At 37.5% G+C, this 15288-nt stretch overlaps 1 protein-coding gene across 2 annotated transcripts in view; it reads left to right on the top strand.

The window, feature by feature from the left end:
• Positions 1 to 15288, top strand: part of LOC110335694 (contactin-associated protein like 5-3) — a 514066-nt gene that overhangs the window by 423712 nt on the left and 75066 nt on the right. For both annotated transcript variants that reach the window (XM_029531381.1, XM_021217999.1), the window contains one exon: positions 6622 to 6846. In XM_029531381.1, coding sequence (XP_029387241.1) covers positions 6622 to 6846 — 225 coding nt within the window. The remainder of the gene's footprint in view (positions 1 to 6621; positions 6847 to 15288) is intronic.

The raw sequence follows: 15288 nt of genomic DNA on the forward strand, positions 1-15288 counted from the left end.
AAAAAAAAAAAAAGATCAATTGTTGGACACTACTAGGCCTCTCCTGGCTAACATGCCCTTATCTTCACTCCCAGCGCAATACCTCCAATTCTGCCCTCAACTTAGTTGCCCTGTTACCTTCTCCTTTTTCAGGACCCTAAATCTGCCCCTAGCTTAGTTGTGTCTCTAATCTCCTGCCTGCTACCCAAGGCTCATTCAGTGAAGTGACCAATGACCACTGCATTTGAGATCTCAAATGGCTGGTGGCTCTCTTTCCCTCTGAAGCATGGTGAATTCCCTTTTCTTACTCATGCATCTGCTAGCCTGCTTGGGGGAACCTGGAAGCCTGCCTCTTCTGCCCAACCATAGGCCACTAACATCTTTATGGGTTGATCAAGAACCAACTGAGGAATAGGAACTTCAGCATTCATACACAGATTCCCAATCAGAGCATCAGAATTACCTCCCTCCATCTCACCATTTCTGTCCCACTTTAAAAAAAAAGCAAAAACAAACAAACAAAAAGACTTCTCTCATTCTCTCAGACATAAATAGAATGAAACTATAATCATGTAAATTATGAAATATGATATATAATTAACATCTACCCCATCATATTTCTCAGTTAGATATAATACTCTACCATCATTAATATCTTAAAGAGTCATAATTTTATTCCTCAATTATGGTTTGATTTTAGCCTGTAACACCATCTGAAAAACATGTCTTATACTCTATGTCTTATACTCTCAATACGAAATAACCTGAATTTGTTTATAAGACTATAGTTAGTCTTAGTCAGAAATCTGAGAAAAAAAGTAAATATCACCTGAGTATATAGGAAGCACCAAGCATAGCTTCTAAAATTTAAACAATTATAGAGACAGCTGACTACCTGGACAACACCTAATTTCTTATACTGAAGGCATCTGTCTTAAGCCTTCTGGACCAGAACAATATGGAAGACCTTTTGTGAGGCCAGAAATATGAACATCTTGCTTACTGTGTTTTATTCGGGGCTTAGTAGTTGACTAGCCCACCTATGTTTGCCCTTTTGGACAGTATACTTTCTGCAGATGATATAAGCAACCTCTGTCTAGTAGCTGCATTGCCACAATAAGCAGCCTTGCCTGGAGGTAAAGATGCTTGATTCTTCTTCGAAGGGGAATGGAGAAGCTGTTGGATGCAGACATGTCTCATGGTTAAATGATCCTTAATAACGAAATAACATTGAATGTCACATTCGGTGTATTTATGATATTTTTGAAGGCTAACTAAGTAAAATATCTCTGAATTCTTAAACCTTAACACTCTTAGACATTTCTATTTGAGTAAACTAAAAATACTTTACTATAATTAAATCAAAATCTAATATAACCATAGGTTTGCTGTCTGGCCCTTAACTTGTGTTGTTTAATCATGTTAAACAGTTTGAAAACAGATATTTAGAAGGACTGAGTCAAAGGTTTGTATTCTTTTTTTTTTTTTTTTTTTTTTGGTTTTTCGAGACAGGGTTTCTCTGTATAGCCCTGGCTGTCCTGGAACTCACTCTGTAGACCAGGCTGGCCTCGAACTCAGAAATCCGCCTGCCTCTGCCTCCTGAGTGCTGGGATTAAAGGCGTGCGCCACCACGCCCGGCTTAAAGGTTTGTATTCTTAAATAACTTGTATAGGCACAATGCTTATATAAGAGTAGCCATTAATTTCAAATTTTGTATTGGTATATAGATTCACCCTAATGAAAACCTAAATCTGAATTAATATAAATTCTGTACCGTTATAAGAAATTATAACTTCAATTTGTATCAATTATAAAGATTTATACCAATTAAAATTATGGCTATACAATGTATTGTTCAAGAATATAATTTAGTAATCCCTCCCATCTATTTCCTCCCTGTTCAAAATTATGACCATTTCCAAATTATCCCATAAAATGACAACCTGTCTATAATTTGTAAAATAACCACTGGCAAGCAGCCACTCAAACCCAGGATATTGGGCTGACATCTCTCTGTAGATTCTTCCTGCTGAATATGGTCAACAAGAAATTCTCTGCCTTGTTTGATTTTCTCAAAATTTTGGAGATCTTCAGGTGTACTTCCCCTGTCATATCTGATGCATATTACTTTGGAAGGGGTCCAGAGCGTATCCTCCTTTCCTGTCAACATGAATACAGAGACTTTTTCCAAAAATAGCAAGTCCTCTGTCCAGTAACTAGAATTCATCAAGGATGCAGCTTGAGCTGTCGTCTCCCAGAGGAACTTTCACATAACCAGCAAACTTATAACCACACTCTCTTGATTACCAAAACAATTGAAAGCAATCTAAGCAAGTATTAACTGTTGAGACAAGGCTTCCCCTGTCTCCTGGCATGACCTATGTGAGATCAAGGCTTACATTATTTATATAATGTCAACTCTCCCCTAACTTCTCTAGTCTGTGGAGTTTAACATCTGTATATTTAAGAATATTTAAACACTATTATACTCCCTAGTACCCTTTAAAAAATGGTTAAATCAAGAATTTTTAAAGCTATCTTTTGATACTTTGCTGGCTGGAGACAGAAGGCTTCATTGTCTGTTTCTCCTTCCTCCTAGTACTCAGGGAACCAGTCAGCCTTTCTGCACAGCTGGAGTTCCCAGCATCTATAAGCTGAGGCTCTCCCAGGCAGTGACTGTGTTCCTTTGTTTTAGTACCTAGTGCTGGAGTGACAAGGCTCAGCTCCCTGAGAAATCAATTCACCCCTCCTCCTAGTCTTTCATCATTTCTGTGTGTATATACCATCTGAGCATTCCTAAATTAAGAGTGGATTTTTGGCTTTCACATAGCACTTAGTTTCTACTACTCCACTTTAAGCTCCAGGCAGACTGCTCTACCAGCCACAGTCCTAGTTTCCTTAGATCCATGGATAAAACACACACACACACACACACACACACACACACACACACACACACAAATTTATTTTAAATATGCTTTTTAGATCAATGGGTGTACACTTCTAAGCCTCCTGTGGATGTGAGGATTTGGATGTGGGATGGGTTTTGTTTTTGCAATCTGGAATAGACTGGGAAGTAGGATAGTGGAGGTGGGAAAAGGGACCAAAGGGCAAGGATGCTACTGTGGGCTTTGAAAGGCAGAGCAGGTACATTTATATACCAAGTACTCAGGAGCTTTGTGCTTTGATATGCAACAGAACTGGCTCTTTCTGGCTGGCAAACCCTTGTTCCATGGGTTCCTGAGGAATGCTGCTGTGAGCATTGGTCTATGCAGCAGAAAAGCTCCGAGAGCCATCATGAGCTGAACCTAGACCTTCAGGTTGGAACAAGTCAGTGGTCCTGCAGCTTTGTGGGTGCTTGTGTTTGTTTGTTTGTTTTGTTTTGTTTTTTCAGCATTGTGTAGCACTGTGAATAAAATTTGGGTCACAAAGATTGTTTGGTAATAAGTGCATTTACCAGGTCAGTAATGTGGCTACTCTATGGCTCATCTCTCGCAGAACTGCCAAAGTGTTTTTCAAAGTGTGCTGCAGATATTCCATTCTCACCATAAATTTCTGCTCGCTACAGTATTTTTGTAGTCTCACACACCCATTATTGTATACTTGTCTTACAGCAGACATACTATTATAGGAATTGGTACCATACTATGGCTCTGACTTGCTCATATCTAATGATTAGTCATACTAAACATTCTTTCACATCATTACATTTATTTCAATGTTTTTTTAATACCTGCATATTTGAAAGTGTTGCAGGATTTTATTCTCATTGCAATTCAGTTGTGTTTTTTCTTCTGTTTTCTGAATATATGCCCCTTATAAACTATAATCAGCAAATGTATCTTCCCATTCTATGGGTTTTATTCTCAGAGTTGTCATTTTATCATTTGAAACAGAAATCTCCTTTATTCTAATAGAGCTCAATTTAGCTTTCCTTTATTGCTTCTACTTTTATTTTATAAATTATAAATAATTGATGAATTCAAGGAGGTAAAAACTTGTACCTATAATTTCTTCTAGCTATATTATAATTTTATGTCTCCTATTGATGATGTTTTGACTTTTTGAGTTAATTTTTCTATTTGTTGTAAAATTGTGCTGTTACATGGTTCCATTATTTATTTTACCAAATTTCAATTAAATTTATTTATTCATCTTTTTCTATGAGCATGTGTGTGTGTGTGTGTGTGTGTGTGTGTGTGCGCGTGTGTGTGTGTGTGTATGTGTGTGTCTGTTTTTGAGCATGCCAGGGCACATGTATGGGGAGAGGACAACTTTCAGGGCTATCTTTTTTCATTCTACCATGTGGCCTCAGGGATTGAATTCAGGTCCTCCGGCATCAGTGCAATTACCTTTACCCTCTCAATCCTTGGCTTCCTTTTCATTGTTAGACTCTGGGGAGCCTTAGCTTACCTGGGAGAGGAATTTGTTGTTCCAGTGCACTGGGGTTGTCCCAGACCCAAAGGAGAGGTGGTGGCTACATTAAAGCTGTTTCCTCTAAAGATTTGCTTCCAGGACATTTCCAGAACCGCAGGTTTATCCACCCACCCTTTTAGATTGTTAAAGTCAGGGCTTCAGTCAAGCCATGAACTTTCTCAACACATAGAGACTGGACAGCAAATGATGCCAGCCAGCCTTCCTTTGAAAAACCAGCTTGTCTATTTCCTATTAGGTCCCCTTAAAGGAATTCTTTGCCCAAATTCTGCAAGTAGGGAGCAAAACGAGATCATCATCTCAGTCCCTAAGAGATGAATGGATGGTTCTGCTTCTTTTATGAATTATAGATATGATCTCATTTTTAAAATTATTTATTTATTTCATGTATATGAGTAAACTGTAGCTGTAGTTAGACACATCAGAAGAGGGTATTGGATCCCATTACAGATGGCTGTAAGCCACCATGTGGTTGCTGGGAATTGAACTCAGGGCCTCTAGAAGAGCAGTCAGTGCTCTTAACCACTAAGCCATCTCTCCGGCTTGATATGTTCTCATTTAAAGGAATAATTTGCAAATGTTGCAGCTTTGGACAAGGAAGAAATTAAATAGTTTAGACTCAGGGATTTCTACTTTTCCTTTCTTCTTCTTTGTCCTTCTTTCATAGGTAAAGGAAGGGGGGATAGAAAAGAAAAGATGGATATAGTAATATCATAGAAACTTAGGGATAGGAAGTTAAATTTACTCTTAAATAAAATATTGTATAGCCATTTTCTTACATTGAACAAAATATTTATATTTTATGTAAAATTGAAGTTCTAATTTCTTACATTGGTATAGAATTATATATATATATACAGATTTAATGTTTTCATTGGTATACGTCTTTGTATATGGATACAATATAATTAAAATTAATATTATTACTCTAGGATAGGCATTGTGCCTATGCAATTCATTTAAGAATACAAGGCTCAGACCCAATCTTTTAATAACTCCTATAGCAATCATTTATGATGATTAAGTAATGAAACTTAACAGTGAGATAGTGAAACACATGGTCACATTAGATTCTAATTTAGTTAATGACAACAAGTGTTTTCAAGATTATTTAAATAATAAGTAGCTGAGAATAATCAATGTTGGATAATTTAGTTATGCTATATGTATATAGATAGTCTTTAAAGGCATTAGAGATCAACAGAATATGGCATTTAATATTATTTCATTATTAAAGTTCATTTGACATACATGCTCCCGACAGTATCCCCATTCCACTTTAAGAAAGACATTGAGCATCACTACCTTTAGACAGAGTTGCTTCAGTTGTGGTAAGGTAGACACTGGGAAAGAAATGCCCTAATTCATCTGAAAACAAAAGGATTATCCAAAAAAGGACAAACACAGGTGGGATGGTGTACTGGCTGGTTTTGAATGTCAACTTGACACAGGCTGGAGTTATCACAGAGAAAGGAGCTTCAGTTGGGGAAATGCCTCTATAAGATCCAGCTATGGGGCATTTTCTCAATTAGTGATCAAGGGAGAAAGGCCCTTTGTGGGTGGTGCCATCTCTGGGCTGGGAGTCTTGGGTTCTATAAGAGAGCAGGCTGAGCAAGCCATGGAAAGCAAGTCAGTAAGTAACATCCCTCCATGGCCTCTGCATCAGCTTCTGCTTCCTGACCTGTTTGAGTTCCAGTCCTGACATCCTTTGGTGATCAACAGCAATGTGGAAAGTGTAAGCTGAATAAACCCTTTCTAACCCAACTGCTTCTTGATCATGATGTGTGTAACAGAATAGAAACCCTGACTAAGACAGATGGTCTACTGTTAAGCTCTACAAATCAGGGTAAGCTAGTCCTTCACAATCCCTGCATCACTTAAGGTCTGTCAGATGGTTTGGGACCATAAAGCTAAAGATAAATGCTTCAAAGTTATAAGGAGTTAAGGGATTGTCCAGGTAGTCAGCCTTCTCTACAAATTGCATAATTTGGAACCTCAGTCTTTGTAATCCCACATATTCAGGTGATATATAATTCCTACTCAGATCTCTGGCATGGTTGAAAATGAGTTATAGTTTTACACATGTAGACCTATATAACAGTCCTCAACCAGTGGTGGATGAAAAGAAATCAAAGAACAGGCACTAGAGCTATGCAGAGTAACTGACTAAGTGTTTGAAAGTATGCTCCCTTGTCTTCTCTTTTACAGAGATTTCAGCTCTTTTTGATTCTGGCACCTCTGTTACATACATGTTTCAAGAACCATACTCAGTGACCAAGAACACAGACCTCTCATCTTCTGCTATCTACACAGATACAGCTCCATCCAAGGAAATCATCATGCTGAGTTTCATGACAGCACAAGCCCCCACCCTCTTGCTCTACCTCAATTTCTCTTCTCAGAATTTTCTGGCTATTTTGCTCTCCCAGAATGGTGAGTGTTGGTGGCATAAAGCCAAAAGGCCAGCCATACCTAAAGGGCTGGCTTATGTTGTTCTTCAGTACCATGCATAGACTCATGTCTAGACAGCATCACCCTAAACTCCTTCTACTTCACCTTTATAACCATAATTGGTATTTTGGGCCTGTGTTAATTTGCCATTGAAGTCTAAACTCATTGATTTTAATTTGTCTTGACTGTGCTATGGTAATCCTTTGTTATTTCTTCCATGAAGAAATGCATTAAGTATAAAAGTTCAGAAGAAGATCTTAATTTATACAAATACTTGCTATATGTATTCTGTCATCTTTGCTGCTATGCTGCTGCTCAATGGGGCTTGTAATGTACAAACACTTGTTGTCCATGCTCCAGGATCCAAAGACAGTCTCATACACATGACACACCTGAAGTTTTGATATGTTTGCATGGTTTTGGCCATAAACTTTTAAACCGGTGATAAGCAGATGATTGAATGGCCCATGGGCTTAAAAAAAAAAAAATCAGTCTGCCTCTTCTGTTTCCTTCTCTTTGCCTTCCTCTTTCCCTTCTTCATTTTTCCTCTCCCCTTTCTCTTCTACCTCTTCCTTTCCTCAGACTCATTACGTATTTGACATAAATATAGTGTGGAAGATATTTCTCTGGGGAGCAGGAACTCACTTTTAAGAGTATAATTTTCTTAGAGGCATCAATTCTTTTTATTATAGCTTACTACTAAGCTGTGATATTTGCCTCTCAGAAATGGCAAAAACTAGAGTATTTTACGTGGCCAAATAGTATGACTATTTGGCAAATAAAATTCTATTATTTCTTTTCTTTCTTAGAATTATTAAAGTTAGTTATAAAACTCACACATCCTTAGAGGGCATTGTTCCCTGACTTCACATACATAAATTAACTCAAGTGTCTTTTGAAAGCTGCAGTTCATTGATATCTGGGCTTGCAGTTCATTGATATCTGGGCTTGTTTGCTGGTGGAATCCTCAATAAAATAGAATTATAGAGACCTTGCTTCTCATCTTTTTTAGATATTTATAGTATGTAGATTTTCATGATATATTTCTGATTATGAGCATTCAATAAAGATATGAATACAATGGAAAGAAGGTAGATCTAGTGGATATAAAATGATTGAGAATGAACATAAACTATACCATTTAAAAATAATGATGATAATCTCATATGAAGGCAGTTGGATATTAAAATGTCTTGTTATATGATTTTTTTATTGCACTGTGCCAGGACAAAACTTCCTAATAGAACCATATCCAAGTACCCTATGAAATCAGAATCTACCATATGTAGTAATTGTTTGATAAGTGAATAGAGGGAATATACATATATCCCTATAACATGATCTCATACAACACTCTCCTGTAATCAAAAACATGGTTCTATTCCTCTTGCAATATTCTGAAACTATGACAGGATTCTAGACTTTTGGTCAGTTCAACGCTGGACTGTGGTGTGCCTCAACAGAAGTGAGGCCTATGAAAGGTGGCCTATATGTGACCCTGTCTATACCTTAGGTGCAAATTACATATTTCCTTTGATATGCTTTTTCCGACAGCTTCTTTTGTTCTTTCTCACAGTGACTTCAACATAGAAAGATCTAATCATTTAATCTGAGAGGTATAATGAAAACTGAGGACTGTGTGTGACTAACTAACTTAAAGCACAAGACTAACTTAAAGCACAAGACTAACAAGATCTATAAGATGCTATAAATATCATTTATTCTGAGACCAAGATAGAGAGAAGAAGGAAGACAGGGTCAAGCATGCAGGCATAAAAGGAGAGAAAGAAAGAGAAGAATGAGGAGGAAGAGGAAAAGGAAGAGGAAGAAGAAGAGGAAGGGGGAGGAAAATTGAAGAAGGGGAAGAGAAAGACAAAGAAGAGGAAATAGAAGAGGAGGACTGATTTTTTTTTTTTAAGCCTGTGGGCCATTTAATCACTTACCCACTAGTTAAAAGTTTATGGTCAAAAGCATGCAAACAGATCAAAACTTCAGTTTTGTCAAGTGTATGAGACTTTGGATCCGGGAGCATGGACAGTTCAAAAAGTTACATATAGGGCAGAGAGCTAATCCATGGAACTACCAGGAATGGCTCCTAACATTGAGCCCAGTTATCTTACTTCTAACAAGCATCACCTTTTCCTGATGTGTTTGGACCATATTAAGAGGGTTATAGAGAGGATTGCCCTTGAAGTCTCTTTAGGGTACTCTTCACATACTTACATCAATCATAGCATACCTCTGAAAATATGACTGACAAGAATACATGGCATCTAATTATTTTAATGTACCCATTCTGTGCTTAACTCTCCTACTGATTCTGGTTACTCATTGATATTAAGATACCCACTATGCCAAGATTCTGCAGCTGTAGAAACTGAGACAGGAGGACATCATAGTTCAAAATATCATAGAGTATAACAGTCAAAAGGGGACCTCAACCTTCTTTACCCAGCCCAGTAGCATAGTCAGGCTTTTGGTGTTTTGTTTGTTTGCTTGTTTCATTTTCCTTTTTTACCTTGTGGGAAAAATCGCACTGTACCTTCCATGTCTGCTGTCCAAGCCTCTAAATGCTGGAATTATGTGATTATAATCTTTGAAACACATAGTTCCTTTAAACAATTGGCATTTCTTTAGTTGGGAATCATTCTTGATTATCTTCCTGGCATGTTTTCTTCTGTTTTCCTTTCAAGAAATTTTAAACTCCCTGTTTTAGAAGCTCCACCAAGGTCCTACCTGTTGGTTGTGAAGGGCTTATGACAGTGTAAACTCAGGTGTGCAGCATGGATTCTCAGGCTGACTCTCAGGAAAGTCTTTTGATACAGAAAGCTCTTCTGCTAAAGACGTGGATCCAAACCTAGAACACACTCACTGAGATGTACAGGTTCTTTTCTCCTGGAATAGATAATTTTACCATGGCACATGGATATAGTAATAGACAGATTATTAAGAAGAAGAAAGGCAGTCCTGAACATGACCATAGGCTAGTGGTCCAGGAAGCTCTCAGGCTCAAATCCTTAGACCCACAGTGCCAAGTCCCTTTACAGGTCATTGCCTTCCTTTTCCCAGGGACTTATTTTGTACATGCTGTGTTTTGTTAACAGGTTGCCTTCAGAGGAGGGGTTTCTCTGCTTACTGGCTTTGTCATATGCTAATCTTGATATGATTCCCTCCCTCCTACACCTGCCTTCCCACTAGGAGACTTCCTCTTTAAATTCTCCCATACTGTGGGTGGTCTAGTAGTCCAGAAAATGCTTTATTTCGAATTTTTTGTCCTTCTTCCATCACCTTTTACCTCAAAGACACAACTAAGGGAGTCTTCTTATTGTTCCATTAACACTCACAGTGGTACCTTGCATGATAAATATGAAAGACTTAGGAGACATGAAATGCGTGGTGTTTATTTCACACTACATGAAAAGGGACAGAGTTGGAAATTACCTAAAACGTGCCAAAAGCAATGACAACAATGTTGGAGTGATTAGATTTCTGAAGTAATCTAGCTGGAAAGAAGACTTTGACAGAAAACCCACAATATCAATTAATTTCAGTTCATACGGGCTCACAGAAACTGGCCCATCAAAGAGAATGCTGGCCTGAGACTAATCTTGGTCCTCTGCACACATATTCCAGTCGTGTAACTTGATCATAACAGTGGGAGCAGCAACTTTCTCTAGCTCTGGGACCCTTCCCCCTACTTTGTTTCATTGTCCAGCCTTAATAGAGAGGAGATACCTGGTTATACTGCCACTTGAGATACTATGGCTGGTTGATATTCATGGGAGGCCTACCTTTTTGCTGAAGAGAAAAGGAGGAGAGTGTATGTGGTGACACAAGAAAAGGAGGATACTGGGAGGAGAGGATTGAAGAGAAACTGACATTAGAATGTAAAATAAATAAATTTTAAAAAGGAAAAAGAAAGTTAAAATTATAGTCATTATACTAATGGAACAAATGCCTTCAGTGCTATTAAAGTCCTCATCATTACTGTTCTTCAGATAACATTTAACTATTTAATGGGAAAACTATAATAATTTTAAATGTAGGTGAGAGATAAAATTACAACTGGCAACCATTGAGCTTCTACCTAAATCTTAGATTTTGTGGTTCTTTATTCCCTCCTTGAATTTTCTTCCATAAATCCTTTCTGTAAAGAGTTTGTTTATAGAACTTGAGATGTTTCTTGAGGAATTAAGAAGAATCCATGGTTCAGTGTCATTCTAGTATATTCACAATATTAAGTCATTGGCCTGTTTAATAGGGGATCAAGAATTAGGAACATTTTAATGCAATTTGGGTACACTAGAGTGAAGGTGTGATTTTTGAGCCAAGAGAAGCAGCTCACACCTGGAAGTGGGGGCAGGAGAAGAAACATTTAAGGACCACTTCTGCTTTGTAGGGGGCTCAAAACAAGACAGGCTAACAGAGCCCATGACACATAAAAAGGGTGTCAGTTTCTGTTGTTATGCCTCCCTTTTCATTTCTGATTTTATTAATTTGGATACTGTCTCTGTACCCTGTGGTTAGACTGGCAAAGGGTTTGTCTATCTTGTTGATATTCTCAAAGAACCCCCTCTGAGTTTTGTTGATTCTTTTTATAATTCTTTTTGCTTCTACTTGGTTAATTTCAGTCCTGAGTTTGATTATTTCCTGACATCTACTCCTCTTGGGTGTATTTGCTTCTTTTTCTTCTAGAGCTTTCAGGTGTGCTGTCCATTTGCTGGTGTATGCTCTCTCCAGTTTCTTTTTTGGTGGGCACTCACAGCTATTAGTTTTCCTCTTAGGACTGCTTTCATTGTGTCCCATAAGTTTAGATATGTTGTGCCTTCATTTTCATCAATTTGTAAAAAGTCTGTAATTTCTTTGTTTCTTCCATGACCAAGTTATCTTTAGGTAGAACATTGTTCAGCTTCGATGTGTATGTGGGCTTTCTGTTGTTTTCGTTTTTATTGAATACCAGTCTTAATCCGTGGTGATCTGATAGGATACATGGGATCATTTCTATGTTTTTGTACCTGTTGAGGCCTGTTTTCTGACCAATTATATGGTCAGTTTTAGAGAAGGTACCATGAGGTGCTGAGAGGAAGGTATATTCTTTTGTTTTAGGATAAAATGTCATATATATATATATATATATATATATATATATATATATATATATATATATATATAAAATCCATTTGGTTCATATCTTCTGTTAGTTTCACCTTGTCTTTGTTTACTTCTGTTTCTATCATTTGTTCATTGATGAGAGTGTTCTCTTGAAGTCTCCCACTATTATTGTTTGAGGTGCAATGTGTGATCTGAGCTTTAGTAATGTTTCTTTTATAAATGTGGGTGCCATTGTATTTGGAGCATAGTTGTTCAGAATTAAGAGTTCACCTTGGTAGATTTTTCCTTTGATGAATGTGAAGTGACCTTCCTTATCTTTTTTGATAATTTGGTTGAAAATCAATTTTATTAATATTAGAATGGCTACTCCAGCTTGTTTCTTGGGACCATTTGCTGGAAAGTTATTTTCCAGCCTTTTACTGTGAGATAGTGGTTCTTTGTCACTGACATGTGTCTCCTGAATGCAGCAAAATGCTGGGTCCTGCTTATTTATCCAGTCTGATAGTCTATGTCTCTTTATTGGACAATTGAGTCCATTGATTTTTAAGAGTTATTTTAAAAAAGTGATTGTTGCTTCCTGTTATTTTTCTTGAATTATGTTTGTGTGGCTATCTTCTTTTGGGTTTGTTGAAGGAAGATTACTTTCTTGTTTTTTTTTCCTAGGGTATAGTTTCCCTCCTTTTGATGAAATTTTCTATTTATTTTCCTTTGTAGGACAGGATATATGGAGAGATTTTGTTTTTGTCACGGAGTATCTTGGTTTCTCCATTTATGGTAATTGAAAATTTTGCTGGGTATAGTAGCCTGAGCTTGCATTTGTGTTCCCTTACGGTCTGTATGACATCTGCCCAGTATCTTCTAGCTTTCATAGTCTCTAGTGAGAAGTCTGGTGTAATTCTTATTGGTCTGCCTTTTTATGTCACGTGACCGTGACCTTGATTGCTTATTCCTTTTCTTAATTTTGTACATTTGGCATTTTGATTATTATGTGATAGGAGGAATTTCTTTTCTGGTCCAATCTATTTGGAATTCTATAGGCTTCTTTTATGATTATGGGCATCTCTTTTTTTAGGTTAGTGTAGTTTTCCTCTATAATTTTGTTGACGATGTTTGCTGGCCCTTTAAGTTCAGTAACTATGCTCTCTTTTATACCTATTATCCTTAGGTTAGGTCTTCTCGTTGTGTCCTGGATTTCCTGAATGTTTTGGGTTAGGAGCTTTTGTATTTTGCATTTTCTTTGACTGTTGTTCAATGTCATTGTGTCCTGTGTGCTCCTGGCAGGTCCTGCTCTGGACAGTTATTGGAGCAAAAGTGGTGATCTCCCCTTTTGGCTTAGAAGTGAGGGCATTCCTTGTAGACCAGCTCTCTCCTGGTGGCATTTGGGTATGGAGGGCTGTGGGACAGACAGCCTTAGCTCTAGGTACAGATGGAAAACGGATGGTCACACAAACTTTTTAATTGGTCTTTTAATTTCAATTGCCAGGTGAAAGGAACAAGGTAAATTAGAAGATGGCTAAATACAGCCAACAATATATGCTGAAATTTATTCAGTACACATCATTGAATTGATGCTCCCATATCACCTTCACTTTGTGGTTGCTCAGCTGCCACTAGAACAGAGTGATTTATGTGACTTTAACTCAGCATTTGTCTCTTATCAAAATATTTCTGTGCTTATGAATTTGTGAGTTTCACACTCTGAATTTCTGTTTGCTCAGACATCAAAAAGTGTAATTATGTCCTAAGAAATAAGAAGGACCAAGACAGAAAATGCCTTTAATATATGAAGCCTAACAGTTTCCAGATAGGGTCAAATTGACAGTAGGATGCCTTCATTCTCATTGCTTTTTCTCACTGAAGCCCTTCAGAGGAAACTTGCCTCTTGTTATTGGTGTCTGACACCAATATATGCTGGAGTTCCTGTGGGTAGAAGGAATTCTGAAGCACAGAGTTGGAGAAGCATGTTCCAAATTTTTTTTTTTTTCTTTTTGCCTTGACTATTTCCATCTCTGGGGTTGTTCTGTCTAATGATAGTTTCCAGGTTAGGCTTGATTGAATCATTGCGTACATGAATGTGCTTTAAATAAATTCTTCCTTCCCTTTCATAATGTATTTCATAATAATGTTTCTCTGAGCCAGGCATGGCTCACGCCTTTAATATCAGCACTCGGGAGGCAGAGGCAAGCAGATTTCTGAGTTTGAGGCCAGCCTGGTCTACAAAGTGAGTTCCAGGACAGCCAGGGCTATACAGAGAAACCCTGTCTTGAAAAAAAAATATTTCTCTGATACATGTGACCTTTCTGTAATGGCTTTGAGTGCTCCTCAAGCATAGGACATTTCCAGTATTATACAGTTAATCCACAGTGCTAAGGGGTAGGTCTGAGATGTGGGTAGAAAGAAATGCTTACACTATTTCTCATTTTTCTTTTTGTTATTGTTGTTGCAATGAGTGCTTTTTATTTTTTTTGGTTTGATTTAAGTACCAAAATATTATTATCATCAACAGAGTTTTGACCCTACTTTCCAGCCTGGTTTTTGAAATCCTGACTTCTCCCTCTTCAGTTAATGTTAGATTTGGAATTACAGAGTGATTAGATGAAATGAGTTGAGGGAGTGCGGAGCTTTGATTGCCCCCCCCCTCAAAAAAACCCAAAAAACCAAAAAACTAGAGAAGGACATTATCACTCATTTTCCCCTGGCAAAAGTTGGGAAGTCAGCCTCAACCAGGAAACATGAAATCACCCCTTTCTAGGAGGAAAGACTACACAGCTCAAACTTGGATTTCTAGGTCTTGGAAGCATAAGAAAAAAAGTCTTAGAATTAGGTCAAGAGTTAATCAGTATATGATATTTTAACCAGTTGAGAAAAGGCTAAATAAGATGATATACATCTTTGTATCCCCTAGACATTAATGTACAAAGCATTTCATCATCTTTTTGATAGGAGTAATAATATGAATTATTAGCTTAATTTTAGGTTATCAGACCAACTCTGCATTAGATGTTAAAGTATAATTAAAAGACAAAATTGAAACTGCCCAGAGTCTAGAGGGTAAGCACTTCACAGGCAGCAAGTTAATTACAGATGGTGAAAGATAGAGCTGAGAGTTTTGTCATATTAGATGGCTACCATTGCACAGGAAGAGATTTATCTAAACCCAAGCATGAAACCAAGAATATTTAAGAATGACTTTTTTTCTATTGCACTGTGTAACACCCTATAAAGAGTGGTAGGAGGATCAGCAGAAATGATGAAAACTGAAGAGAGAGAGAGAGAGAGAGAGAGAGAGAGAGAGAGAGAGAGAGAGAGAGA

Source organism: Mus pahari, chromosome 18, assembly GCF_900095145.1.
Source record: "Mus pahari chromosome 18, PAHARI_EIJ_v1.1, whole genome shotgun sequence".
NCBI lineage: Eukaryota > Metazoa > Chordata > Mammalia > Rodentia > Muridae > Mus > Mus pahari.